General features: G+C 44.5%; 1 protein-coding gene and 1 pseudogene across 1 annotated transcript; one reads left to right on the plus strand and one right to left on the minus strand.

The window, feature by feature from the left end:
• Nucleotides 1-267: 267 nt before the first annotated feature.
• Nucleotides 268-21,124, minus strand: LOC114684514 (annotated as a pseudogene).
• A 637-nt stretch (nt 21,125-21,761) lies between these two features.
• Nucleotides 21,762-25,653, plus strand: Arf6 (ADP ribosylation factor 6). Its single transcript, XM_028858785.2, has 2 exons — nt 21,762-21,849; nt 21,949-25,653. The coding sequence occupies exon 2, from the start codon at nt 22,457-22,459 to the stop codon at nt 22,982-22,984; it is 528 nt and encodes a 175-aa protein (XP_028714618.1). The 5' UTR covers nt 21,762-21,849; nt 21,949-22,456; the 3' UTR covers nt 22,985-25,653.
• Nucleotides 25,654-27,366: the final 1,713 nt, after the last annotated feature.

The following is a 27,366-nucleotide window of genomic DNA, read 5'->3' on the forward strand; positions in this document are numbered from 1 at the left end:
CCTGAAGGTCAAGGTGACCTCCAACTCTCAGAGATCCTCCTGCGGCTGCCTGGGAGCAGCAGTGATTGGGATAAAAGGCAATCTCCTTTGAAATGTAACCTGTACCATGAGGAATCCCGGGCCCTGAACATTGTTGCAGGTAACACCCTCGTCACAAATGGAATGCAAACCTGTCTACAAAGCACACCTGAGGACTCATGATGTTTCTAAATTAATCCCAGAAGAGCAAGGGGTCAGACGGAACAGCTTTCTGCAGGGTCTTGGCCATTAGACCAAGGCAGCCACCTGGGCAGCCACCCAGGACCAGGGGAGGCTGGACGCGGAGAGGACGCTGGAGAAGGGCCGCCGTGTGGCTGGAGGCGGCGCAGAGGTTAGAGACGAGCTTGCCACCGGGGGGTTCAGGGGTCCAGTTCCCAGCCCCAACTCAAGGGACTCCGGGCGGAAGCTCGCAGGGCGCGCGGGACTCGCAGCAGCCGGAAAGCCCACAGCCCACGCGGGGGAGGGGAAGGGCGGGGCCGACAACGAGAAGGGCGGGGCTGGAAATGGCAGGGCGGGGCCAGGGGGAGGCGGGACGGGGCCGGCTGAGCAAGAAGAAAACTGATCACCCAGGGCGAACTCGGGTGGAACTTCCGCGGTTGTCCCTGAGCTGCGCCCTCCAGACCAAACCCCGTTTCCTCATCGTGGATAGACTTTTCTGCGGTTCGCCATAATGGGGTTACCTGATACGGCATACAGGATATTTATTAGGGCAGACTTTATTTGCCTTTTAGGGACATGTACCTTGTAGTCTGACCTTGACTCTTATTACATTTAATAATTGAGATTCGAAGTAACTGGAATTACACTTTGATATAGCACACGTTTACTTAATGGCCGCACCTTGCTTGGAGGGATTAACTTGAATGGAATTAATATTTTCTTATCAAAACAAAAACTAGGCTGGGAATGTGGCGTAGTTGACAAAGTGCATGCCCAACTTGCGTGATACCCTGGATTTCTGGATTCGATCCCCAACATCCCATAATCTGATTCATGGCGGCGCATACGAGTAATCCTAGCACCTGAGAGGTGGAGGTAGAATCAAAGTTCAAGGTCAGCCTCGAGTAAGGAGCAGTTCCGTGCCAGTTGGAGGTAGTTGAGAAACCATCTCAAAAACAAAATTCAAAAACGAATTTCTTGTGTCAAGTTAACTCTCAGACTAAATCCCAACAGTTAAAAGTTACTTAACCAATGTCATAGTTGGTAGGCCTATTTTCTCCTACTTGAATATATTTTAATTTGCATCTGACAACCCTGAATGTTTTGACATCTTAGAATATAACAGAATTTCATTACAGTGTGGAATATATATATATGTAAAACGGAATGTATTGAGAATGCCCATTCTGCTTCTTCATTGCAGTGGGGCAGAGGCTCTTTGCTATTTATTTTGAAAATCATTCTAAGACTTCATTCAAGTCAACCAATGTTGGAAGGACTCTTCCTTTGAAGGATGTCCCTAAGCCTGATGTCACACTCAGTCAAAATAATGGGCATATCAATTTGCCTTTCCTGAATTTATATTCTCAAGTCTAATTATTTGCCACAGTTAATGTATTTAAACAGGCTAGCTGTTTAAAACAGAAAACCAGAGATCCCTTATTTTTACTTCTAAATCCAAAGACTAAGTATAGCAGGTTGTAAAAATGGAGTCCCACTTCATCTTATTTATGTGAATGCTGACATTTAATCCTAGAACAGCCTAGGTTTGATAGGAAATCAGATTACTTACTAAGGTGAGAGATCAAGATGACATTCTTTGTGTAAATCAATGGTTCTCAACTTGTGAGTCTTGAACCCTTCAGGGTCGAATGACTCTTTCCCAGGGGTCACTTACAACCATCAGATATTTGCATTACAGTTCATACTGTAGCAAAATTACAGTTATGAAGTAGCAACAAAAATGTTATGGTTAGGGGGAATCACCACAACATGAGGAACTTGGATTGGGTTGCAGCATTGGGAAGGTTGAGAACCACTGATCTAAACCATTCTATTTACTCATCCAAAAAAAAAAAATACATACTGAGACTGCTGTGTTCTGGGTATCCTGAAATGTTAATTTGGGGGATAAGTGTTAAGTATTGAAATTAAAACTACAAGCCAGGAACCATTTTCTCAACATGTTACAGACAGTCTAACCATGTACAAACTTATGTCTGTTCATCTTGAATCCCAGGGAAAGGGCATCATTTCTGAGTAAGGACTGAAAAGGTGTACATCTTGTCCAACCTTTGGTCCTGACCACCAGTAACACAAAAATCCAAAGACTTTCCTTCTGTGGAGGTTTTAGGGAAGTAACATCTTCCAGGAGACCTCCTCTCCTCAAGAACTGATGTGAGAATATTGAAACTATAAAGAGCCTTCCCGGGCTCAAATGGCAGCCCACTTTCACTTCTTTAATTGTGGAGGGGGAATTTTAAGCTTTTCTCTGTGTGGTTAGTCAACTTGTTTCAATTTGATGATATAATTATTGAGTACATAGAGTCAAGATTCATGCTAGGGGGTGTTTCCCAAATACTGTATATTAACCCAGTTTACATTGTCATTAATTAAGAATGTTGCCGGGCCGTGGTATCGCACGCCTTTAATCTCAGCACTCTGGGAGGCAGAGCCAGGCCGATCTCTGAGTTCCAGGCCAGCCTGGGCTACAGAGTGAGTTCCAGGAAATGCACCAAAGCTACATAGAGAAACCCTATCTTGAAAAAAAAAAAAATTAAGAATGTTGCATTACACTGTGAATTCTGTTCCACTTTTTTTTATTTTATAATTTAATTTTACATATCAGCCACGGATCCCCACCCCCGCTGTTCCACTTTTAATGACCACAAGGATTCAGCCTTTCCTCAGAGGTTGGATTTAAGGCTAATGCCCTCAGCAAGCAACCCTATTTATATGCAGAATACAGAAGGCACAGGCTACCACTGACCTCTGTCTATGCCCCCCCACTACACAAAGACAACGCTCTGATTCATTCGTGTCACAGTTTATTCTCAAAGAGGAGCATGGCCTGAGGTATGGCAAGAGATGAAAGGAAAGCCACCACAGATAAGTCACATTCTGTAAAAGGGGGCAATATAGCCAGGCATTGTGATGTACACTTTTACTCCCAGCACTCAAGGCAGAGGCACGCAGAGGTCTGAATTAAAGGGCAGCCTGGTCTATATAGTGAGTTCCAGGCCAGCCAGTGCTACATAGCTGAGACCTTGCCTAAAAAAGAGCAAGAGAGACGGGCAATCTTTTGTCACTGCCGTATACAAACAATGTTGCATATGTATACTACAGAAGGGTATGTATATATATGTATATATAATATATGTATTATATGTATATATAATATAATATATACTTATTTTTTTGAATTATCACTTTGAAAACTAACATTAATGCTTTTATTTGTTACTATACAGGAAGTAGTTTATCTACTCTGATTAAAAGTTTTAGTAATATCTGAGAGAAGAAGCAGATGCTTGTAATCCCATCCTTGGGAGGTGGAGGCAGACTAGCTATCAAGAGTTCAAGGTCATCCTTATCTACATATGGAGTTCAAGGCCTGCCTAAGCTCCATGTATCCATATGTCAAAAAACCAGGGCAGGCAGATGGTTCATCCAGTAGATACTTGCCACCAGCTGGACATGCTGTGGCATGCATTACCTCTATGTAAATAAATAAAGCCTTTAAAAACTCTTGAAAAATAATTCTGCTTTCGAAAAACAGCAAAAACAAAAGCATAATAAGCTGTAACTCTAAACCCACTATGATAACTACGATACTCTGTGCAGCTGTGGCTGTCCTGGAACTGGCTCTGTAAACCAGGCTGGCCTTCAACTCACAGAGATCCACCTGCCTCTGTCTCTTGAGTCCTGGGATCAAAGGTGTGCACCACCACTGCCCTGGGGTTTGTTTGATCTTTGAGGTAGACTCTTACTATGTAGCCAAAGCTAGTCCAAAACTTATGTAGCTTAGATTGGCCTCAAACTTCTGAGTCCTGGAACTACAGGGATGTACTTTCATGCTCAGCTTCCTATGCATGCTTTATAATCATCTTTCCTATATCTTAAAAAAATAATCTTGCCAGGACAGCTAGATGTAATAGTGAAACATGCCTATAATCCCAATGTATAGGAATCTGAGGCAGAAGAATCAATTTTTGGGACTCACCTGGGCTACATAAGTTCTGTGACACCCTGGGCTACATAACAAGATCCTGTCTCAAGCAAAGAAATATAAACGGATAAGCAAACAATAAAAAAATATTGGCCAGCTTTTTTTATTTTGAGACAGAATCTCATTATGCAGCTCTGGCTGGAACTGTCTCTTTAGAACAGGCTGACTTGAACTCACTCACAGAGACCTGCCTGCCTCTGTCTCCCAACTGCTACGTTAAAGGATGTGTGTACCACTACATCCAGTCAGTATTTTTTTTAAAAAGACAGGGTCTTATGTGGCTTAGTTGCATCACTTTGCAACTGATGACCTTGAAATCCTGACCTTCCATTCTCCCCCTGTCAAGTACTGGGCTTACAACAGGTACCCTGATCCCCACAGAGGTGGTACAAAGGATTGAACTCATGGTTTCCTGAAAGCCAGGCAAGCGCTCTACCAGCTGGGCTCCTGGATTAAAGGCATAGGTCACTACGCCCAACATCTATCTATCTTCCATATTTCTGCTGAGACTTTTTTTTTGGCCAAGATTTTGTATTTTTTCAGTTCTTTGAAGTATGTTCATAATTGCTTACAGCATTTTTATTCTAGCTGTTGCTGAGATCTTTGTTGGAGAGTCAAACATCATTTCCATCTTGGTGTTGGCATTTATTATCTTAAACAAATCACTTTGAGTTATTAGGATGAGTAGGTTTGGGTTGAAAGTTGAATATTTTGAGCATTATATTTCTAGATTTTACTTAGACCTCTGTTTTTAGCTGGCTTCTTCTAGTGCCTCTCCAACACGGAAAGTGTTACTGCGATGGCTCTGGATCACCCCCACCTCCCAGCCCCCAAGTCCTTGAGATCTCGGACAAAAGAATTCAGATGAGGAGCTGGGGATGTAGCTCAGCCAGTAGAGTGTTTGCTTAGCATGCAAGAAGTCTGTGTTTGATCCCAGCATTCTGTAAACTGGGTGTGGAGGTTTGAAAGAAAGTGACCCCCAAAGGGAGTGGCACTAATGGAAGGTGTGGCCTTGTTAGAGGAAGTATGTCATTGTGGGGTGGGCTTTAAGGTCTCTTATGCTCAGGCTACACTCAATGAGATAGACCACTTCCTGTTGCCTGCAAGTCAAGGTGTAGGACTCTCAGCTACTTCTCCAGCACCATGTCTGCCTGCATGCTATCATGTTGTACCATGATGATAATGGACTACACCTCTGAAAATGTAAGCCACCCCAATGAAAGGTTTTTCCTTTATAAATGTGGCCATGGTGTCTCTTCACAGCAATGAAAGCCATAACTATGACCCTGGGTGTGGTAGTGTACACCTCTAATAGAGCACATGGGAGGTAGAGTAGGAAGATTAGACTTTCAAGACCATCCTTGGTTGCATATAAATTGAAGGCTAGGAGAGAGAGAGAGAGAGAAGAGAAGAGAAGAAGAGAAGAGAAGAGAAGAGAAGAGAAGAGAAGAGAGAAGGGGAGGGGAGGGGAGGGGAGGGGAGGGGAGGGGAGGGGAGGGAGGGGAGGGGAGGAGGGGAGGGGAGGGGAGGAGGGGAGGGGAGAGGAGGGGAGGGGAGGAGGGGAGGGGAGGAGGGGAGGGGAGGAGGGGAGGGGAGGGGAGGGGAGGGGAGGAGGGGAGGGGAGGGGAGGGGAGGAGAAAGGGAAGGCAGGTAGGGAGGGAGGGGGAAGGAGGGAGAAAGAAAGAGAGGGCGGGGAGAGGGAGGGAGGGGAGCACTTGCTGCCAAGCCCACAGACCTGAGTTCAATTCCTAGAACCCAATGGTGGAAGGAAAGAATTGACTCATTTAGGTTGTCCTCTGACCTCCACATTCACGCTGTGGGAAACACACACACACACACACACACACACACACACACACACACACACACATACCTTTAAAAACAAGTAGGTCAGCACAATGATATCTTGTCAGTGGATCTACTATTCACTGTCACCCTTTGAGAGTGTGCTTTCATTTACTCTGCTGGAAACAACCTCTCCTCTATACGACACTGTATGTCTCCTCTAAATTGTTCTCTTAATTTTTTTTTTTAACATTATGTGTGTTCCATATGTGTTAGATACCCTCAGAGGCCAGAAGAGGGCATCAGTTCCCCTGGAGCTGGCATTTGAATGCTTAGGAACTAAACCTGGAGACTCTGGAAAAGCAGCAAGTGCTCTTAACCACTGAGCCATCTCTCCAGCACCCCACCCATCCTGAACTACTGATTAGGTAGGATTTTTACTATTTCTGAAGTTGCCAGAGGAGAGACAGCTTTTCACAGGAGGTATTTTCCTGCCCAAGTGATTGACAGATCCACTTGGATAGACATTTTTGGGAGAGAACAACGGTATATTCTTGTTCTTCAGCACAAAGCTTCCAGATAGACGATGACCTCATAGAGCTTGGGTGGCTATCTGCTAAGGACCTTTCAGGCAGTTCTGAATGTCATGCTTCCACCCAGGGTCAGAGCTGTGACTCAGACCCCATTCTGTATACTGGTAGTCGGAGTCCTGTGGTTTCAGTTCTTGTTTTTACAAGCTGCTATCACGAGGGAGCTGCCAGGCCCTAAAGATGTCCAAGCCTGCTAATATCTAACTAGCTAACTCCTGACAAAAAAGGAACCTTGCTTCTGCCAGGTAAGGACAATCAGTGGTCTAGGTTTCCTACTGACCTCTGTTGACATGGTGAGGGGTGAGTGAAGTCCTTGTCACTGCTGGGTGGGTGTGGGGACACTGGTTCCTCATCAGACTCATGTAACCACCTTACCTTCTAATTGACCCACTTGGTTTTCAGTGACATTTAATCACAGGAGATGATGATACTCAGGGTGAAGAGTAAAAGAAAAAACATTTCCTATTCACTCAGAACACTTCTAGAATAACCAAACCTGGGAGTTCCCCTCACATCAAGCCATTTAGTAACTCTCTGGACCCCAGTGGGTGCCCTACAATTCAGTTCTGACAGGAGCTACCCAGAGTCAGTGCAGATCCTCCTGGCTAAAGGTTCAGTTTGGTGGTACAGGCCTATAATCTCGGCAGTTGGGAGGTGGAGGCAGGAGGATCAAGAATTTAAAGTTATCCTTGGATACACAGCAAGTTCAAAGCCAGGCTGGGTAGCATGAGACCCTGAATAAATATAAGTACATTCATAAATAAACAGAATGTTCAGTTTCAAGTCCCAAGTATGAACTGCCGGTTCCAGAAAAAAAAAGCCAAACTTAGGCTATTCCACAAGGCTGATTGACTGATTAGAATGTCAGGATTTTAGAAAGTTGGGATGTTGCAGATCCAGAGCGAAGTTGTCTCGGGTCACCTTTAGTCTCCTTAGCAGCCATTTATTGCAGACGCCTATGTCTGACACAACATCCTTTCAACTGTGTGGTTGAATGTATTGACTTAGACCACTAGTTTCCACTGCCTCAGAAGCCGAGAATGTCATCAGATAGCGTCCGAGACCTCTAGCAAAGTTCTCTCCACTTTGCTGGAATTTGCTTACTTGATGTTCCCACCAATGTATTTGGAAAATGTCTTGATTTAGAACTTTTTGTTGTCCTGTGAATATATAAAAGTTCATGCAACTGCTCCCATACTGGAACATGTTTGGGGCAACTTGGCTCTGTCTTCCTCGGCTGTGGCCACTCATCTTTGGCTCAGAGTAAACCGTCTCTTGGTCCCTTTGAAATGGGAGCTGTGTTTTGAGCTGTGGGTTAATTTGTACTTGGACCCACTGCCTATGAACCATGGCTTCCTCCTGAGGGTTCCTAATATGCTGAAGTAACTCACAGAGCTCAGGCAGGAACTTGAGTACTACCAGCTCGTTTTACACAGTGTAACACCGGAACAGTCAAGGGAGAGAGATGTCTGGTCAGGGTGTGGTGGTACAAGGCACCCAGAACTTCTATGCCCTTCTGTGGGTGCCAGGCTTTGGGGGGCCCTGATGTATCCACCAATCCAAAAGCTCTCTGAACATTCAGGCTGCTATAGAGGCTCCACGGTGTAAGTGTGATTGGCTATCGTTGACTGAAAGTGGCTGACTCAATCGCCACACCTTTCCTCCACTCCCCTGAGATCTCAAAATTCCAACCTTCTAATCACATGGTTCATTCATCAAGCAACACCTACCTCCTCTAGAGTCACCTCATTAGAATAAACTTGGGTGTGGCTGGAGAGGTTTATAATGAATAGTAAGATGTTTCCTTCACTCTGCTGATTGTTCAGAGAATTCCAACAGTGTCAGCTCTGTATTATAAGTTGGGGACAAAACCCAAACACAGATTACATAGTGTGTCACGATGTCACATCAGGACACCGTGAGAGGGGCCTGGCCTCATTATGGTGACTGTCCTGGCTCTCCACCAGGCCTCCTCTCATCACCCCAGTGGGAAAGAGTGTGGTCAAATGGTCGGTGCTGTCAAGTGGCAATGGGAGCCCAGGCCCCCTTGTGACTCCATCCTGTAGTGACCCACAGGTCCCCTCCTCCATCTAGTGAGGGTGCAGGGCACTTTGGTAGCTCCTCAGGAGCCTGGCAGGTACAGAAAGCAAAGGCGAACTCCCCACCTAGCCCTTGCTACCATTCCTACAAGTTTTCCAGTCTTTAGCTTGTCTCTTCCCTTATGGTTTTCTCAAAAGGGCAGGCTTTTCTGCAAGTGTCTGGGTTTTGTGTTTCTGTTTGGTTGTTTTTGGTTTGGGGAGTTTGCCATTTCTCAGTAGCTGGCTTCTTAAGCTCCAGATCTGGAAGATAAGAGGTAAAAAGAAAATTCAGAGCACTCACCACAAGGCCAGTCTACCTATCTCCACCTTCTAGTGTCTTCTTTCCCCCTTGTTCTCAATGAGGCAGAGTTGGGTTTTAATGAAGATATTTTAATACAGGCTTAAGCATGATGGTTAAGAGACAGACAGGAGCCTAGAAGGAATTAAGACACACCTCAGAGCATGGGTTCTGGGTTTTTCCAAATAGTCACATAAAGTAAGACCGACTCAAGTGTATGGGTTCCTTAATGGAGAGTCACTCCAGTGTCTTCTTGTGTATGTCTTGTGTGTAGAGCCTATAGTTCTCAGTGCTGCCTAGAAAGAAGAATTGTAAAAATATACACCTACTCCAGTATCCAAGAACTAGATGTCTAGTGCATTTTTTATGACTATTTTCTGTTTGAGCTTAATGATGCTATTTGAGAGACTGCACCAGGGATTCTATGATGTCCCTTTCTTCTCCCACATTAACAAAATTACTTCTAGACTGGGCATGGAAGTGCACGCCTTTAATCTTAGCACTTAAGAGGCAAAGGAGGTGGATCTCTTGCGAGCTTAAGGCCAGCTTCATCTTGGTCTATATAGTGCAGTGGTTCTCAGTCTTCCTAACGCTGTGACCCTTTAATACAGTTCCTCATGTTGTGGTGACCCCCAACCATAAATATGATTTTGTTGTCTCTTCATAACTGTACTTTGGCTACTGTTATGAACCGTAATGTAAATATAGGATAGGTCATCGATCTGCTATGTGATCCTGTGAAACGGTTGTTTGACCCACAAAGGGGTTGTGACACACACTGACATAGTGAGTTCCAGCCTAGTCATGGCTACATAGTGAGAGTCTGTCTGTCTGTCTGTCTGTCTGTCTGTCTGTCTGTCTGTCTCTCTCTCTCTCTCTCTCACACACACACACACACACACACACACACACACACACACACACACTCGGAGGGGGAAAGAAAGAGAGAGAGAGAGAAGAAAAAAGAAAAGGAAGGAAGGAAAGAATGAAAAAAGAATAAAATGATAGAAAAAGAAAACTACTTCTAACCCCACATGGTAGTACACATCTATAATCCTAGCACGTGGGAGGCAAGTTCAAGGCCAGCCTGTGCTATATCGGGAGTTTTAGGTCAGCTTAGACTGCACAGTGGGACTCTGCCAGACAAGAACAAGAATGCTACTTCTAGAGCCTGAAAAATGTATAAATTATCCTTGCATTCTTGTGTACCTGCTTGCCTGACTTCTTTCTTTCTCCTCCTCCTCTCCTTTTTTTAAAGACAGGGTTTTATGTGCCTCAGACTGGCCTCTAATTCACAAGTCATTGAGGTTGTCCTTGAACTCGATCCTCTCAAGTGCTAGAACTACAGCATGTACCACCACATCCAGATTGGAATGCACTGGATTATTCTAAGGACTCTATAAACCAATTTAGAGATAGGCCAAAGGGCTACGTCCCATAGCAGTGCAGTGCTCTTTATAAACTGAGATTGGTGCCTCAATGCCTGCCCTGACCACCTCCCAGAGAGGGCTCACTGTATAGTTCAGGTCGGCCTAGAACACATCTTTCAGTCACACAATCCCGAGTGCTACACTGCACACATGGATGACCATGCCCAGCTTGATGCAATTGTTTTGATGTTAAAATTATTTTACCTGCATATTTTCCCTTGCCATGTTTTGTAAATCTGTAACTTCTGTTTACATGTAACAGAAGCTGACTAGAGCTTGCCTTAGCAGAAGAAAGGTAATTTGATATGAAGATATAATCTGTCTCATAAAGCTCAAGAGTTGACTTACAGAGCTAAGGAAAGACCTAGAACTATAGAGGGGTAGTCTGCTCCCTCCACACATCTGCTCCTTTTTTCCTCCTGGAAAAAGAAAACTTACATTGTCACCCAGTACCCACCAACACAAAGGATAGACTTTGACACAGATCCTTGTTAGTAGCATGTAGATGTGCTGAGGAGAAACAGATCACATCATCTTTCCTTGTATCTAATCCTAAATTTGATTAATTAATTTGATTAGTGCCAAGCATATTGCACACCTAAAATTTTAGTGCTTGGCAGCAAAGACAGGAAAAAATCCCAAGTTTGAGGCTAGCCTGGGCTACTTAGTGAGACTGCATCTCAAAAAACAAAATATGGGGATATACCTTAGAGGTCATGCTGGTAGGCAGGTTCAGTCCCTGGGGGGGGGGGAGAGACAGAGACAGAGACAGAGAGAGACAGAGAGACAGAGAGAGAAGAGAGACAGAGAGAGAAAAGAGGGAGGGAGGGAGGGACAGAGGGAAGGAGGGAGGGAGGGAGGAAGAGCGGGTAATTAGAATAGTTTGTCTACCTGTGGTTCAGGTGGTGTGGATGTCTGTATTGGGGGAGACCTGAAAAATGGACATCAGGACTCAACTCTGTGTTGTGTATTGGGGGTGGTGTTCCCGAAGGCATCTGTGTGTCCATGCAGCAGGATTCGTTCTATTCCTAGAACCTTTAACACACTGTTAAAGATGCATCCAGCCAAAGCTCAATCTTCCTACATAACCAGGGTTACTGCTCTATAATCAGTATGTTAATTCACAGGACCTGTTTTTCTTGTGGTGGTAATAAGATAAAATGAGCAGAAGAAAGATCCATTCTTACACTTGTAAGTGAAGTCAAGCCTTAAAAACTGCTGCAAAGCCCCTGCTGGAGCTTCCCTTTTGTGGCATTTGTTGTGGTGATATTCTGTTTGTGTTCTGACAAATAAAGCTTGCCTGGAGATCAGAGGGTGGAGCTGGCCACTAGCTAACCGTCGAAGCTGGGTGGTGGTGGTTCTAGTAGACTCTGAAATCAGTGCACAGGGTAACTAACTGACCTTCACACCGTGAATACTGCAGAGAAACGGCTGCCCCAGTATCCACCAGAGAGGGTCACACACCACTGACCCAGTCGTCAGCACCACAGCCTGTGGGACAGGGCTGTTATTTGTGGACATAAAATCCAGTAGGTGTCTTTCTATATCTACTGTGGTGTAAATCCTTCTTTCTCAGAATAGAAACAGACCCATAAATTGTGCTCAGCTAAGCTGTTGTTAAATTGGTTACAGTGTAACATTTACCTAGGATTTTACAACCCTATCCATACTCTGTATCTCAGGGTAGAAACTGCTGCAGGTAATCACACACTGGTGGTTCAAAGGTTCTGAGCCGCTTCAAAGCTGCTCCAGTATTTGTATTTGTTCTTGGTACACATACTATGTGTGCTTACAAAGCAAAACCTCCAAAGGATAAGGAACAGAAAGTCTCACAGGAACCTACCTGGGTATGTTTGCAGTGGCATTTCCCCTTCCGTCCTGAAGCTGTTCATTCAGCACATGCCCTGCACTTCCCAACTCTCCCTTGCGATGCCAATCTTCACCCCTTCTTCATCCTTCCTGCTCCTTTTTATTACTCTACTTACTCTCTCTTTAAAGCAACACTGTATGGCATTAAAGTTATTATTATTATGATGATGATGATTTGGTTTTTCAAGACAGGGTTTCTTTGTGTTGTTTTGGTGCCTGTCCTGGATCTCACTCTGTAGACCAGCCTGGTTTATCAATTATTTTGTTGAGATTTGGAAGATTAGCTCTTTTTTTCTGGATCTTATGACTGGAATGTTCTAACTTGTGGCTACCACCTAGACAAGCTGGACACTACTACAAGCTAGACACTAGGAGGACTCACTTGAAAAACTGCCCTTTAACCTACAAGTTATCAAGCTAGGCAGCTAAAACGCAAAATTCCATCTAGAGGCAAAAGAGCAACACAGAGTATCTTGTAAGATACTTTAAATGATTGACTCTGTTTAGTACCATCGTGACGTCACCAACTAGAAGTTATATAAGTCACCAACTGAATCTATATCATCATCATCATCAGTCAACATCTAGAGGAGAAAACAAGTAAACCCAGACCGAAGCAGAAAATCTGGAGGTTGGGAAATTTTACATTGAAATCTTCAGAGCAACCTGCACTTGTCCCAGGAGAGCTAGGAAAGCAGTCCAATGTATTTGAAAATGACAGTGTCAGACGGCAGTGTCCTTTGAAGGACAAGAAGGAGCCATCGGAGTCTTGGTTTCCCTTGATCTCCTGAGCCATCTGTAGGAAGAGGCGGCCACTGCGTTACTGTGTCTGACAGTACAGCCAAGGAGCTGATAACACAGGCCGACAACTGTCACCGCAAATGCTGCACGCCGCGTTGTTTATTACTTAATGAGTAAGTTTGGACTAATCAGCTAACGAGACAGCCTGAATGACGGGGCCTCTCCGTTCTTTAAAAACAACTGAAGACTATCAGCCGTGGAAAGTCTGTGTCAGTTTCTGCTGAAATAGTAGTCTCGTTTTAGCTTAAAACTACCTTCAGATTTTAAAAGGTCAAATTTCTGATTGAAACAGGATTTCACGATGTAGCTCTGGCTAGTCTGGAACTCACTCTGTAGACTAGGCTAGCCTCGAACTCCCAGAGGTCCACCGGCCACCGTCTCTGGAGTGCCAGGAGTAAAGCATGTGCATCCAGCTAAAACTTCGGAACTTTCAATCTCTCAAAATTCAGACCTTGGAACAACACACTGACTGGTTGATTGGTTGAGCGTTGCTCACCCACACCTATCCTATGGAACACCGAGGCAGGAGAGAGCATTTATTCGCTCATCTTCATCCTTCCTTCCTCCTGATTTGGGGATAAGGCCAACAGGAGAGATTTTTACACACTGGGTAGTTAACACTGGGTAGTTAAATGGACCAAGGACCCATAGGAAAGTTTAGTTCAGCAGGTGTGTCCAACCTGCAGCCAGAGAGGGGCTTGTGGCCCAGGATAGCTATGATGGACCCAACACAAAATTATAAACTCACTTTCCAAAATGAGGTTTTCTGTTTTTCTTTTGGATAACTCAATTTTGAGATTCTTGAGCATGAATTCTGTAGATAATAATGGTTGCTAAATATTCTATCACTACCTCCCATCTCCCTCTTACCTCTCTTGCCCTTCCACAGTCTCATGCAACCCAGGATGGCTTTGAACTTCTGATCTTCCTGCCTCTACCCCTCGAGTGCTGGGACTACAGGCACACAGTTTTTGTCTCTACGTGCTATTAGGGATCAATTTCTTGGTTTCCTGTAGGCTAAGACAATTACAGACCTGGAATGGTGGTATACACCTTAAATCCCAGCACTTACATCTGTGAGTTGGAGGCCAGTCAGGTCTACATAGTGATAGTGAGTTCCAGGACAGTCAGGGCTATGTAGAGAGATCCCGTCTCAATAATAATGATAATGGGGCTGGAGAGATGGCTCAGAGGTTAAAAGCACTGGCTGTTCTTCCAGAGCACCTGAGTTCAATTCCCAGTACCCACATGGCAGCTCACAACTGTCTGTAGCTCCAGTCTCAGATGGTCTGACACCTTCGCACAGATATACATGCAAGCAAAACATGAGCTCACCTGAAATAAAAATAAATAAATTAAAAGAAAATAATGACAATGATAACAGTAATAATAATGGCAATTACCAACTGAGCTATATCTCTAGCCCCTCCCCTCTACCTTTTATTTACTAAGATAGGGTCTCACTGGGTTACTCAGGCAGGCTCTGAACTCAAGATCTTGTTGTGTTGGCTTCTTGAATGCTGGATGACAAGAATACATCATGCCTGGCCTGAGTCCCTTCTTTTAGTGGCACTGATTAGTTGATTCTGGTTCTATTAATAATTAAGCTATAATTATGGTATGTTGTGAAAATACCTTTTTTTTTTTTTTTTTTTTTTTTTTGGTTTTTCGAGACAGGGTTTCTCTGTACAGCTTTGTGCCTTTCCTGGAACTCACTCTGTAGCCCAGGCTGGCCTCGAACTCACAGAGATCCGCCTGCCTCTGCCTCCAGAGTGCTGGGATTAAAGGCGTGTGCCACCACTGCCCGGCCAAAATACCTTTTTTAAAGTTATTTTTCTCTCATACATTACATCCTGACCACAGTATCTCCTCTTCTCCAGATCCACTCCTCCTCCATATCCCTTAAATAAACAAACAAACAACCTGCAGGCCTCCCAGGGATATCAACTGAAGGGGCATAACAAATTACAATGAGACTAGGCACAGACCCTCCTATCAAGGCTGGCCGAGGCTACGCAGTAGGAGGAAAAGGATCCCAGTTGCAGGCAAGAGTCAGAGACACCCCCCCTACCCCCCACCCCCGCCCGCACTGTTGGGATTAAAGGTTTGTGCCACCACCACCCCGCCAAAATCTTAATTTTTTTAACTCTTGAAAGTTTGAGGCTGGAAGATTTTGGTTCTGGGGTCAGTCTGGATTACACAATAAGACCTAATTTTTAAAAATAATATAAAAGCCATCTCTAATAGTGTATGCTTGTCACCACAACACTTGGTGGAGAATCAGAGGAATTCAAAATTGTTTTGTCTATGTCACGAGTTTGGGGCCAGCATGATGGCTGTATAAAACCATGTTTTATCACTAGTCCCTAATGAAATAAATAAAAACAAACGAGTGTTCATTTGAATCTGCTCTGCATCATTTATTGATTTTGTTTGTTTGTTTGTTTGTTTTTTCTGAGACAAAGTTTCTTTGTGTAACCCTGGCTGTCCTGGAACTCGCTCCGTAGACCAGGCTGGCCTCGAACTCACAGAGATCCGCCTGCCTCTGCCTCCTGAGTGCTGGGAATAAAGGCGTGAGCCACCACCGCCTGGCTCATTTATTGATCTGAAGAACTTGCTCACCTTTTCTATGCTTCAGCTTCTTCAAGTTTGCTAAGAAGAAGACAGACTGCGTGATTCATGGAAGAGATTTTTTTTCCCCTGACAGGAATAGAGAAATTGATAATCAATAATGAGTAAATCATCCAGGCAAGCCAAGAAGAGCTAGGCAGTCATTTAAGGATATAATTAGGTGGGCTCAGTGTCATGCCTCTAATCTCAGCACTTGGGAGGTGGAATCAGGAGGATAAGGGGTTCAAAGTCAGGCTGGGTTACAAGAGACCCTGCCTCAGAAAATAATCCATTAAAGTTACCAAAGAACACTTGTACATGAAAATGATTTTCCTTCTTTCTTTTTTCACAAATAGGACTTTTTATTTGTCCCTATTAAAAGTCTGAATTTTAAACAGATTCTTGGACTAGTGGTTCATGTCCATCAGCTCGTTCAAATTTTTTTGTTTATTTTGGTTTTTTTTTGAGACAGAGTTTCTTTGTATAGCTTTAGAGCCTTATGCTGCAACTCACTCTATAGCCCAGGCTGGCCTCAAACTCATAGAGATCCATTTGCCTCTGCCTCCTGAGTGCTGGGATTAAAGGCCTGCGCCACCACTGCGCGCAGCTCATTCAATTTTAACACCTGTCTTGTCACTAGTAGTTTTTCCAGAACCTTCACCATGTAGCTCCACAAATTTTCTCCATTCAAACTTGGATTTCTTCAGCACTTTTACTTTTCTAACAAAGACATTGTGAAATGGATAAATGGAATAGCAAGCCTTTTCTATGTCTTTTTCCCAGTGTTGTCGGGAAACAATTTATTTAAAAATTTTTTTTTCTGGGGGTGGGGTGAACGCTGAAAGGTCAGAGAAACAGAACAGGCCACAGCTACCTCACCTTGCCAATTCTTCAGCTGATCCTGTTTGCTCAGACTGGAAGCCTCTGAGTCCTCATACAGAATGAATCTCAGCTGAACTGCTGCTCAAAAACCTAAAAGCTTAACCAGGCTCAAGTTCCTGGTCGTCATGCCTTATATAGCTTTCTGCTTCCTGCCGTCACTTCCTGGGATTAAAGGCATGAGTCACCATACCTGGCTGTGGAAACAATTTATTAACCACTTCCTTCAAGTCATTTGTCTGCACTTCTCAGGTCATGAGCTCCATCATCTTCTCCTGGATCTACTGGGCCTGCTGATGCACACAGGACTTCTGTGTGTCTGGTTGTTTCAGGTTTTAGTGAAACCAGCATAAAACAGATGAAGCAAATAACCATCAGTTGCCTTGACATCAACATGACTTTCAATCATGCTCTGCCTCTTTTTGATCATGGAACACATTTTGTCCAAGGTAAGATCCATGCCCTGGAAGCTAGTCAGACGGTTTTTACCCTGAATATCTTCAGTAATTACCTTAAATTTTCTAAATGCCACTTTGCCATTCCGTAGATCAGCAAAACTCACTTTAAACACACGGCCCTTGCGGCTGTGAGATGCAGTTTTGGTTCCTTGAGTCCTGGTGACTACTGATTTTCCAGTGTTTCTAACAATGAATGGGACTGGAGCTTTCCCATCATGCCAATCTGCCTTAGGAAAGAGAGTCAGCCACTCTCTTCTCGCTGCCTTTCATCGGGCATTTGTTCTTGCTGACCGCTGTGGTACTGCCCAGAGAGCCAAAAGGACAGAAGTACATTGTGCAATGTTAAGTTGAGTCTCAGTTTTTACTGTTTTTGTTCATTAAAAAGCCTCTTCAGCTGGGTGTATCATAATCCTGTTATACCAAGGCAGAGGATGGCAATTCAACACCACCTTCCTGCCTCGGTCTCCCCAGTGCTGGGACTATAGGCACCTAGTCTCCAAGTTTTCTTTAGTTTGTTTTGGTTCTTTAGTTTATATTTAATTTGTTTCTGTTTAAAGTAAATTAATAAAATGGTACCCTAGAGAAATATAATATTTTGTTTCATAAACACAAATGTTATTGGGAGGCGGAGGTAGAAAGGTTGCTATAAGTTCAAGGACAGCTATGGAGATTTTATAGCTCAGTGTAGACTGCTAGCCTACCATGTTCTACCATGGTTCAGGGCCCAGGATTCAATCCCCAGTCCTGCAAGAATAAAAATGGTAACAACAGTAACAAAACACATACACACATGCTAGTTTGTTCATAAACGATTTAACTGAATGGGAATGTTCTTTTCAAAATTGAAATGTGTTAAATTTTTTTTTTCCTGAGACAGAGCCTCACTATATAGACCTGGCTGGAACCCTGTATGTAAACCAAGCTGGCCTTGAAGTCATAGAAATCTACCTCCTCGGTGTCTGTGTGTGATGACAGGGATGCACCACCACCGCCGTGCTGAGTTTTCTTTATTGTTTTTGAGACACTGTTGCCTAGATTGGCTTTGGCTTTGCAGTGATCCTCCTGCCTCACCCGCCCAAGTACTGGAATTACAAGTTTTAGCCACCACTCCTGACTTTAAGCTTTACTGAAAAAAATTGTTTCCAATATTCCAGTCACAGAAGAACAAGTACCACTTCATCCCACTCTCCTAAATGTAGTGTAAAACGTTGAATTCATAGTCATGGAGAGTAGAATGGTCGTGACCGGAAACTGGGAGAGTAGGAGGGACTAGGGTGGGAAAGGTTGATCAAGTGACTGTGTTGTCGTTAAGAACCAGAAGCCCTGCTGTGATGGTGTAAGATGGTGGCTGGTAAGACTCAGTTGCTGGAAATGCCACATACATACACATCTTGGTCACAGTACATAAGGACATTCAATTGAAACAAGGCAGGAAGCATCCTCCTGGCTGGCCAGCCCTCAAATACGAGAGCTTTGTAGGACGTTGGGGGAGAATTGTCCTCCACATCTTACCCAGCCCTGAATCCTTTGTGCAACAATACTGACTGGCCAGGCAAGAGGAGCCCACTGGTGCCACGGTGGCCATTCTGAGAGTCACCAACTGTCTGAGTGGAATGTATGCCTGCTGCACGGGAGGGAATTCCTGCCTGATACTGTAAACCTGGCCAAAAGGATAGGGCCGGGGAGGTCACGGGCCCCACTGCGGAAGCTACTGCTGGTGCTTTTGTTAAATAGACCTGATGTACCTATCAAATTGCCTGCTAGATAACTGTTGATGTCCATAGTGTAGTGCTGCTGTCCGCTTTGGTCAGAGAAGCTTCTATCTGCAGTGGCTGCAGAGTCTCATAATGACTGTGAGTACCAACCATCAACAGGACTTCTATATTACCTCCTCCAGGGCTATCCCAGAGAGTATCATGGAAGAATCTAAGATCCTGGGAAGGAGAGGGAGAGGAGGGGATAGACTTCCTGGTATGGCGTGGTATGACTGATGGCACACTTGAACTCCCAGCAGTCGTGATTACCGACATGAGATTGGGTCTGCTAATACCCTGCCATGGAGGTGGAGAGGGGCTCACGTATCTCTCCCCTTCCAAATTTATAGGCAGTTAACAATTGAAAGGGGAAGGGGAGGCATGTTTTAAGGGTCATAGCTACTGGTAAGGTGCCCATGTTCCTGTAAACAACCCTAATGAAACTCACTGTGTTACAAAAAACAAAACAAAACAAAACAAAACAAAAAAACAAGAAAGTAGAAGGGGGGCTAGCTGAAAAAAGGAAATCAGTGAAAGGGGGATTAAGAGAAGGTAACCAAGGGTAAGTATGGTTGAAAAAATATTATGTACATATTTGAAAATGTCAAAATGAGACCGGTTGTTATGTACCACTAATATGATAATAAAAAGTTCAATTAAAAATTATTCCCCAGAAGGAATCAAGAAAATAAAATGTTTCATCTGTAGTATGGTTTAGTAGTTGACTAAATAGTTACTACTTGGAAGTGTTTTGATTATATTAAAACTTATCTTACCTTTATCTTTTTAAAAACAAGATGTCACTATGTAACCTTGGCTGTCCTGGAGCTTGATATGCAGACCAGGCTGGCTCTGATATGCATCAGCTTGTGCCTCCTGAGTGCTGGGGTCAAGGGCATACACCACCTTAAATTTTTTAAAATTAACGTTTTATTTGGTGTGTGTGTGTGTGTGTATGTGCGCACACGCACGATAGTGGAGTTCAGAGGCCAACTTGTAGGAGTAAGGTCTCCTTCCACCATGTGGATTTCAAGGATTGAATTCAAGTCAGGGGTGGTGGCAAGTGCTCTAACCACCGAGCCATTTCAACCAGCCCCCAAATTGACCTATTTTTAAAAAGTAGCATGATATACAAAGTTTAAAATTCTCGATATCAGTGATTATGTTCTGGCTATTGTTAACTGTCCCGTCCCTCCCCCCCCCCCCCCAGTTGAGGACCGAACCCAGGGCCTTGCGCTTGCTAGGCAAACGCTCTTCCACTGAGCTAAATCCCCAGCCCCCACTGTTAACTGTTTTATACTATAATTATTCTTTAATAATTTATTATTGGAGCTGGGGAGATGGCTCAGTGGATAAAAAGCTCTTGCTCTGAAAGCATAAGTACCAGAGTTCGAATCTTCAGTCAGCACCCAAGTTAAAAAACGCCTGGTGTGGTTTCAAGTACTGCTAGTTCCATACACTGGGTCACACCTGTAATCCTACCCCTACCCACTATCCTGGGAGATGGAGGCAGGAAAATAATTTCAAGATCTTCCTGAGCTACACAGTGAATGCGAAGCCAGCCTGGGAATCCAGCCTGAAGTAAACATTAAGTGTATTACTTGTCAAATAATGACACACGCGCTAGCCTAGGCCTAGGATGACCTAGAATTTATGGCAATCTTCTGCTTCATCAGCGTTATCATTTCTGGGATAGGTGTGAGGCACCATGTCTCGATGGTGGCTTCAAAATTTTTAAAATTACAAAGTAAAAACAGTATATCATCATACGCTGTTGTAGCAACTTTTAACTTTCTTGTTTTTCCACCTTGCGTTTACTTTTGCCCTTATTTGATATTTAAAGTTTCATTTTACTGTAATCTTAACTTTTAGTTGTTGTTTTGAGACAGGGTTTCTTTGTGTAGCTTTGGCTGTTCTGGAATTCGCTCTGTAGACCAGGCTGGCCTGGAACTCACAGAGCTCCACCTGCCTCTGCCTCCCGGGAGCTGGGCGTGTGCTACCGCCGCCTAGCTTATTATTTTAACCTTAACACTATCCGTTTAATACAAAAAGGTTTCCTGGGCCAGCATGTTGGCTTAGCAGGTAAAAGGTGCTGGCTGCCAAGCTTGATGTTTGATACCAAGGACCCGCCCGCATGGTGGAAAAGAATCGACTCTGGCAAGTTGTCCTCTGACCTCTCTAACGCACACGCGCGCACACACAGACACAGTAAATGAAAAAGTATTTAAAAACAAAAGCAAAACCCAACTAGGTTTCCTGATTGTGCGTCGAGCCCAGAGGTCAACTTAAGAGAGTTGTTTTTCTCCTTTCCCTATATGGGTTCCGGGGATGGGGCGCGGGCGCTCACTCTGGGCGGCAGAGCCATCTCGCCCGCCCCGATCCTCTTTCCAGAAGAAACGTGGGTGGTTCTCACGAGACTTAAGAGTTTAAACGTTCAAAAAGGAGGGCTTAGGGGCGAACCCGCGACTAGAAAAAGTGCGGGCTACTTGGAGCCGGGCCGATGCCACGGCACACCGACCTCCCACGTGTCTTCCAGGAAACCGGAGGAAGTCGGGGTGAAAAAGGAGACCCAGGCGCTGGGGAAGAGGCGCCCCGCGCTGGCAGTCTGGGACCAAACCTGGGTGGGGGCGTTGGTCTCGGGGGGCCGACAAAGCCCACCCGGAGAGGGGGGGAGGCGGAGGAGAAAAAGCGGGGGGGGGAGGAGACCCTCGGGGAGCGACAGGTGGGCGCGCCGCCAGCCCCGCGCCCGCGGCTTCCGCGCGAGAGGCGCGCCTCCCTCCGCGAGCCCTGCGAGCCGCCGTGGCCCCGCCCCCCGCCGCCGCGGCCCCGCCCCCGCCGTGGCCCCGCCCCCGCCGTCGCGTGGCGCCCGTGACGTCGGGCGCGCGGGCCACTCTCCTTCCAGAGGTCGCGCTCTTCCGAACGGGGCGGCCCGAGCTGCGCAGGCGCGCGGCCGGGAGGGGAAGTGAGGCGGTTTCCTCGGCGCCTTTTCCGGCAGCGGCGGCGGCGGCGGCAGAGCTGGGAGGAGGAGGAGGAGGAGGAGGTGGTGGTGGAGGCCGGAGAGGAACCCGCGCTTTGGGGCGGCGGCTGGAGGTAACCGATCCCGCCGGGCGGGCCCGCGCCGGTCCCCCGCGAACCCTCGCGGCGGTCCCGGCGGTTAACTCCCTTCTTCCCTTCTCTGTGTCCCTGCAGGCGGCGGAGTTCCCGCGAGGATCCATGACCTGACGGGGCGCGGAGTCGCGCGCGCGCCCGCCCGCCCGCTCGCTCCTCGTCGGGTGGCCGAGGGTCGGTCGGTCAGTCGGGGGGCCCGAGTCCCGGGGCTCGCAGGGCCGCCGTTGACCCGCCGCGTGCCGAGGCGGCGGAGGTGCTGGCGGCGGCGGCGCTCGAGCGGCGGCAGCGGCGGCGCCCGCGGGGGGGAAGGGCAGTTCCGGGCCGGCCGCGCCTCGCCTCGCTCAGCAGGGCGGCGGCTCTCCCGGCGCAGACGCAGGGCCCGGGCGGCGGGCGATGCCCGAGTGAGTGAGCGAGCGAGCGCAGGCCGGGCCCCCCTGCCCCTCTAGCAGGCAGCTTCGCGCAGGCCGCTGGGCGTCCTCGCGGCGGGGCGGCTTCGTTTCGATCCCCGGCGGCGGCGGCGGCGGCGGTGGTGTAGGCAAGAGGGGACCCGGGACACCTGAATGCCCCCGGCCCCGGCTCCTCCGACGCGATGGGGAAGGTGCTATCCAAGATCTTCGGGAACAAGGAAATGCGGATCCTCATGCTGGGCCTGGACGCGGCCGGCAAGACCACGATCCTGTACAAGTTGAAGCTGGGCCAGTCGGTGACCACCATTCCCACGGTGGGTTTCAACGTGGAGACGGTGACTTACAAAAACGTCAAGTTCAACGTGTGGGATGTGGGCGGCCAGGACAAGATCCGGCCGCTCTGGCGGCATTACTACACCGGGACCCAGGGTCTGATCTTCGTGGTGGACTGCGCCGACCGCGACCGCATCGACGAGGCCCGCCAGGAGCTGCACCGCATTATCAATGACCGGGAGATGAGGGACGCCATAATCCTCATCTTCGCCAACAAGCAGGACCTGCCCGATGCCATGAAACCCCATGAGATCCAGGAGAAACTGGGCCTGACCCGGATTCGGGACAGGAACTGGTATGTGCAGCCTTCCTGTGCCACCTCTGGGGACGGACTCTATGAGGGGCTCACATGGTTAACCTCTAACTACAAATCCTAATGGGCATCCTCCACCCATCCCCCGGAAAGAGAGAAATCAAAGACCCATTCATAGGATTATCGCCACCATCATCAACCTCTTTGAATTGCCACTTTCTTTTTTGAATCTGAACTCTGGAGTTACAGTTCTACCGTTTAGTGGGGTTGGGATTTTCTTTGTTTCCTTTTTTTTTTTTTGCTTTGCGTTAGGATGCTCTGATCTGATATTTGACACGAATACAGTGCTAGATGCTCTTGTGACTTCCAGCAAACGGGGTGGGGTAATAGCAGCTCTTGGTAAAATCCTTTATAATAATGGTTTGATTTTTCTATTTGAGAGAATCTTTTTTTCCCATGTATGCTTTTTTCCTTTTTGCCCAGTTTCTTATCACTTGCTGTAGATGGCTTATTTTGCATTCATGCAGACTGTGTTGCAAGTCTGTTTCATCTAGTAAACTGAAAATTATTGCTTAATCAAACTGCCGTTTGTCTTTTATGTTTAAGGCCTTCCCCCCTTCCTTGTTAGCGCTAACTTTAGCAATTTCAAATGTGACCTTTTATATCCAAGACCAGTATGGTTAACTTAGCCCACAGTGGCAAAGTAATGAGTAATACCAGTGTAATGTTCCAGTTGCACATCAGTGTGTTAAACAGGTAATGTAAGAAATCCCTTGAAGTGTCAGCTATTAACGTGCATGAGCAGGAGTAAAACTCAAGTTCCCCGCCCGCAGCTAACTTAGGCTGCAGAAAACAACTGTAACCTGTACCAGGGCGCAGGTCTTTTACACTGCAAAGTTGGGAACTTTGCTGTCTCCCTCTCGTCTTACCTTTGAAAATAGACTCTTTCCAGAAAATGGAGCAATAATGGTGTACGCCACACGCAGATGAAATATTTGTAGATATTTTAAGTGACTTTCGGGCAAAATTGGAATATGTTACCTTGTTTCAAATATCTTATGACCAGTAGCTTTAAAATTACTAAACATTTACTTTGTTCACTAATAAAATATTCAGAAAGTCAAATTATATGCACCTTTTACCTAGCTGGGAAAAAAAAAATACACATTCCTGTTTTCACATTACAGCAACTGATTAAACTGAAGATATATGACATTTTTTTTAAATGAGTGATCTACATCTCCATGAATTAAAACACTGGAAAAGATGGTTTATTTAAAAGAAGGTATTTAGTTTTGCTTGATTGTAGGAGTAACTCATGCAAATAGCTATCCTGTTGGTTCAGTCTACAGTATCTCCTTTAAGGAAGGAAATGTGCTGAATGAATGAAGCAGACTGGAGGGGCAGTTAAAGGGGAGGAGGAGGCAGAGGGAGAACCTACAGATGACAATGAATGTAAATTTATTCTTCTTTAAGGGTAAGCATTGTGCTCACTGGTGATACCCAGATCTTAACAAGATGAGCTGGTTAGGACCAGTTAGTAGATTGAGACCACTATGGTAATATATTGAACCAAATGTTAATGTTGATTCAGAATTGTGAAACAGCATCTGGTTCTTATGTAGCCTTAAGGATTAATGTAGTGATCCTCAAGGAATTAAACTTAGGGAATTTCAGAAATGTAGACTGCAAGGGCAGTATACAGGAAAAGATGGAGTGTTTTGCTTATGAGGGTGTCTGAAAATTAAAATCAAGCCGGATATCATGGTATAGTTGGACAGTATTGGTCCTTCATGTTTTGGCCATATTGTATAATGGAGCTTTTTACCAAAGATGTATGAGAAACAGAAGGCTATACAAAAATGAACTGTAAGTAAAACTAACTTAAAGCAGATGAGAAAAGGTGCTATGTTGTAGGCCCCTATTGGTGCAGAGGGATTTTTGAATTCAAGATGCAACTCAAGCCTAAAGTTCTCATCTTCACATTAATAAAAATATCTCTAGAAATGAGGCTGATTCACATTTAAGAACACAGTTGCTTTTTAAAATTCCCAAAGCTCCAGCATAAATGTAATTCTTAGTGTTTTAAATGATTGCATTTTAAGGTACATAAATATGGTTATATGAATATCAATGCTATAGTAACATCCTGAAACAAAATAAGCACAAAGGTATAAATGCCTAAACTGGAGGAAACTTGAAACCCTCATGTTGATTCTTAAATGTAGTATTCTAACTTGTGACAGACAGATTGGTAGACAGCCATTTTTTTGTGTGTGTCTTAAAATAACTGGGGGCATAGTTAAAATTTTATACAAGTGATTGCTATTACTGAATGTTGCAGGTGAGATGGGTTATTTTTAGTTTATTTGAAATGTCTGAAAAGGTGGGAGGGGGGAAACTTGAAATTTGAAAAACCCTAAACCTTTTGGAAAGAAACTGTAATTTTCACTTACATTTCTTTAAGAGTATATATAAAAGGTTTATAATTGAACCATAACATTGGTGATTACGAAGCAGGAAATTAGAGCCTGCAGAAAAAGTTATAATGGAAGAATTAAAAAAAATAAGGTCCTAAAGATTTTGTCTAATTGCATCAATTTCTGTACTTGTGTGAATTTATAAACTTGCAGTAAGTTTTGAATGAGGTTAACCTTGTCTAATATAAGTAAATGAGTCTGTAGACTGTGATCCCCCTCCCCCAGCTAAAAAGTGCAGTCCTTGGAATTGTTCTTTATGGTTGTAGTGTTGCTGAGCACTGACATGCAGAAAATAAAGGAATTACACAGTGCAGTTTCTCACGTTACGTTACTTGGAGTAGATAAGTGGGATATGTTGGTATCTTGGGCCATATTACTCTCCAGGGATATATGGTAAAAAGAATTTGAGACTCACCTGACTTTCATAAAAGATTAAAAAAAAAAAAGAATTTTTCCCCCTTAAATAGTGGCTGTTTAAGGTATTTCCTGTTTTAATTTCACCAAGCTGTGTTTTGTGACAATGGAGGGTGACGGAACAGTTGAATTTGTCTCCCCTCCCCTTGTGAAGACAGGGCAAGGGCTCCACCACATGCTGGCTGGATCCTTGACCCTTTTGCTTTGGTTTTTATTTGAGATAGGGACTTGCTTAGTTGCTCAGATGGACTTTGAACTTGTGATCCTTGTTTCATCCTGAAGTAGTTGGGGTTACAAGCATGTGCTACCATCCTCACCTCAGGAGTCTATCCTGCATTTTTCAAATTACAGCCCTAGCATTTTGAAATTAAAAAATTGTGTAAATAAGGAATTGATTGCTTTGCAGAGTCCTTTTTTGGTTGTCTTACTCGTTAATAGTAGAGTTGAATTTTAAAATTTTGAGTTCCAAGTTGCTTAATAATAAGGACAGAATTATAGTCATGTAAAAGATAAAATTGTGGATGAATAATTTAAAATCATTTAAATATTCTTGTAAGCATTCCTTATACTAATCCGTCAAGTTTTTTGTAGTTTGATTCTATACTGTCTGGATGTGATACATAGTATGATTTAGATCACACATTAAGGCTGGGTTTGTTAGTGCACACCTGTAATCCCAGCACTTGGGAACTGGAGGCAGGAGGAGGAGAAGTTTGAGGTCAGCCTGCTCTATATGAGACCCTGTTTTTACTAACCAGCCAATAAGGCTCATCTTGAAACTTCACTAGTCTATCTATTACTGTGACTTACTGAGATGTCCAGGGTCAGTTTCTCAGTGTTAACAGTAGAAAATATTTTCTAATGGTTTGTAGTGCTTTAAACAGAAATTGAGCCACCTTAGTCTGAATAGTGATACTTTACCACATTCCAGTTATTCATTCTCATTCTCATTCTGTGTGTGTGTATACACAGCTTGTAGTCAGATAAGTCTTTCTTAGACATAATAATTATATTTGTAAAACAATATGTAGCAATTTAAAATGTTTTTCATATCAGACTAATCAACATAATATTTGGAGCCTAGCTGTCAATAGTCTAGCATTTTGCTTGTTTAATATATATATTTATATATATATATTTAATATATGTATTTTGCTTGTGGACTATAGAAGTGATAATATCCAGAAGTTTATATTATTGAAATATTATAAGAAGGAGCTGCAAAAAAAAAAAACCAAAAAAAAAAAAAACAAAGTAACTTACTACTTTGCCAAACTTTAAAGCTGCCGAACTAGTTGAACTGGCAGGGAGCACTTGTGGATAAGATCAAAGAAAGTAGAACTGGTCTGTAGAGGGACTTAGGAATCATAATTGAAATTTGTTTATTATATTAGCTAAAGTAATGGTATGCTTCAAGAGAATTAGACTAAGAACAAGCTCACTTTGTGGGATGGTAAGAAGTATTTAAAGTTTTTAATTTTGATTTAGTTTTAATATGTAATCCAGATTAGTTTTGATTTTGTAATCTTGACTCAGGCATATCTAGAAAAAATGCTTTAACTTTTAAAACCCTCCCTTTATTTAAAATGTCTTATGGCTACTTGAACAACTT

The sequence above is a fragment of the Peromyscus leucopus genome, chromosome 14 (genome assembly GCF_004664715.2).
Source record: "Peromyscus leucopus breed LL Stock chromosome 14, UCI_PerLeu_2.1, whole genome shotgun sequence".
Lineage (NCBI taxonomy): Eukaryota > Metazoa > Chordata > Mammalia > Rodentia > Cricetidae > Peromyscus > Peromyscus leucopus.

Coding starts and splice junctions, on each gene's coding strand:
- Arf6 (XM_028858785.2), top strand. CDS start 22,457: ATGGGGAAGGTGCTATCCAAGATCTTCGGGAACAAGGAAATGCGGATC.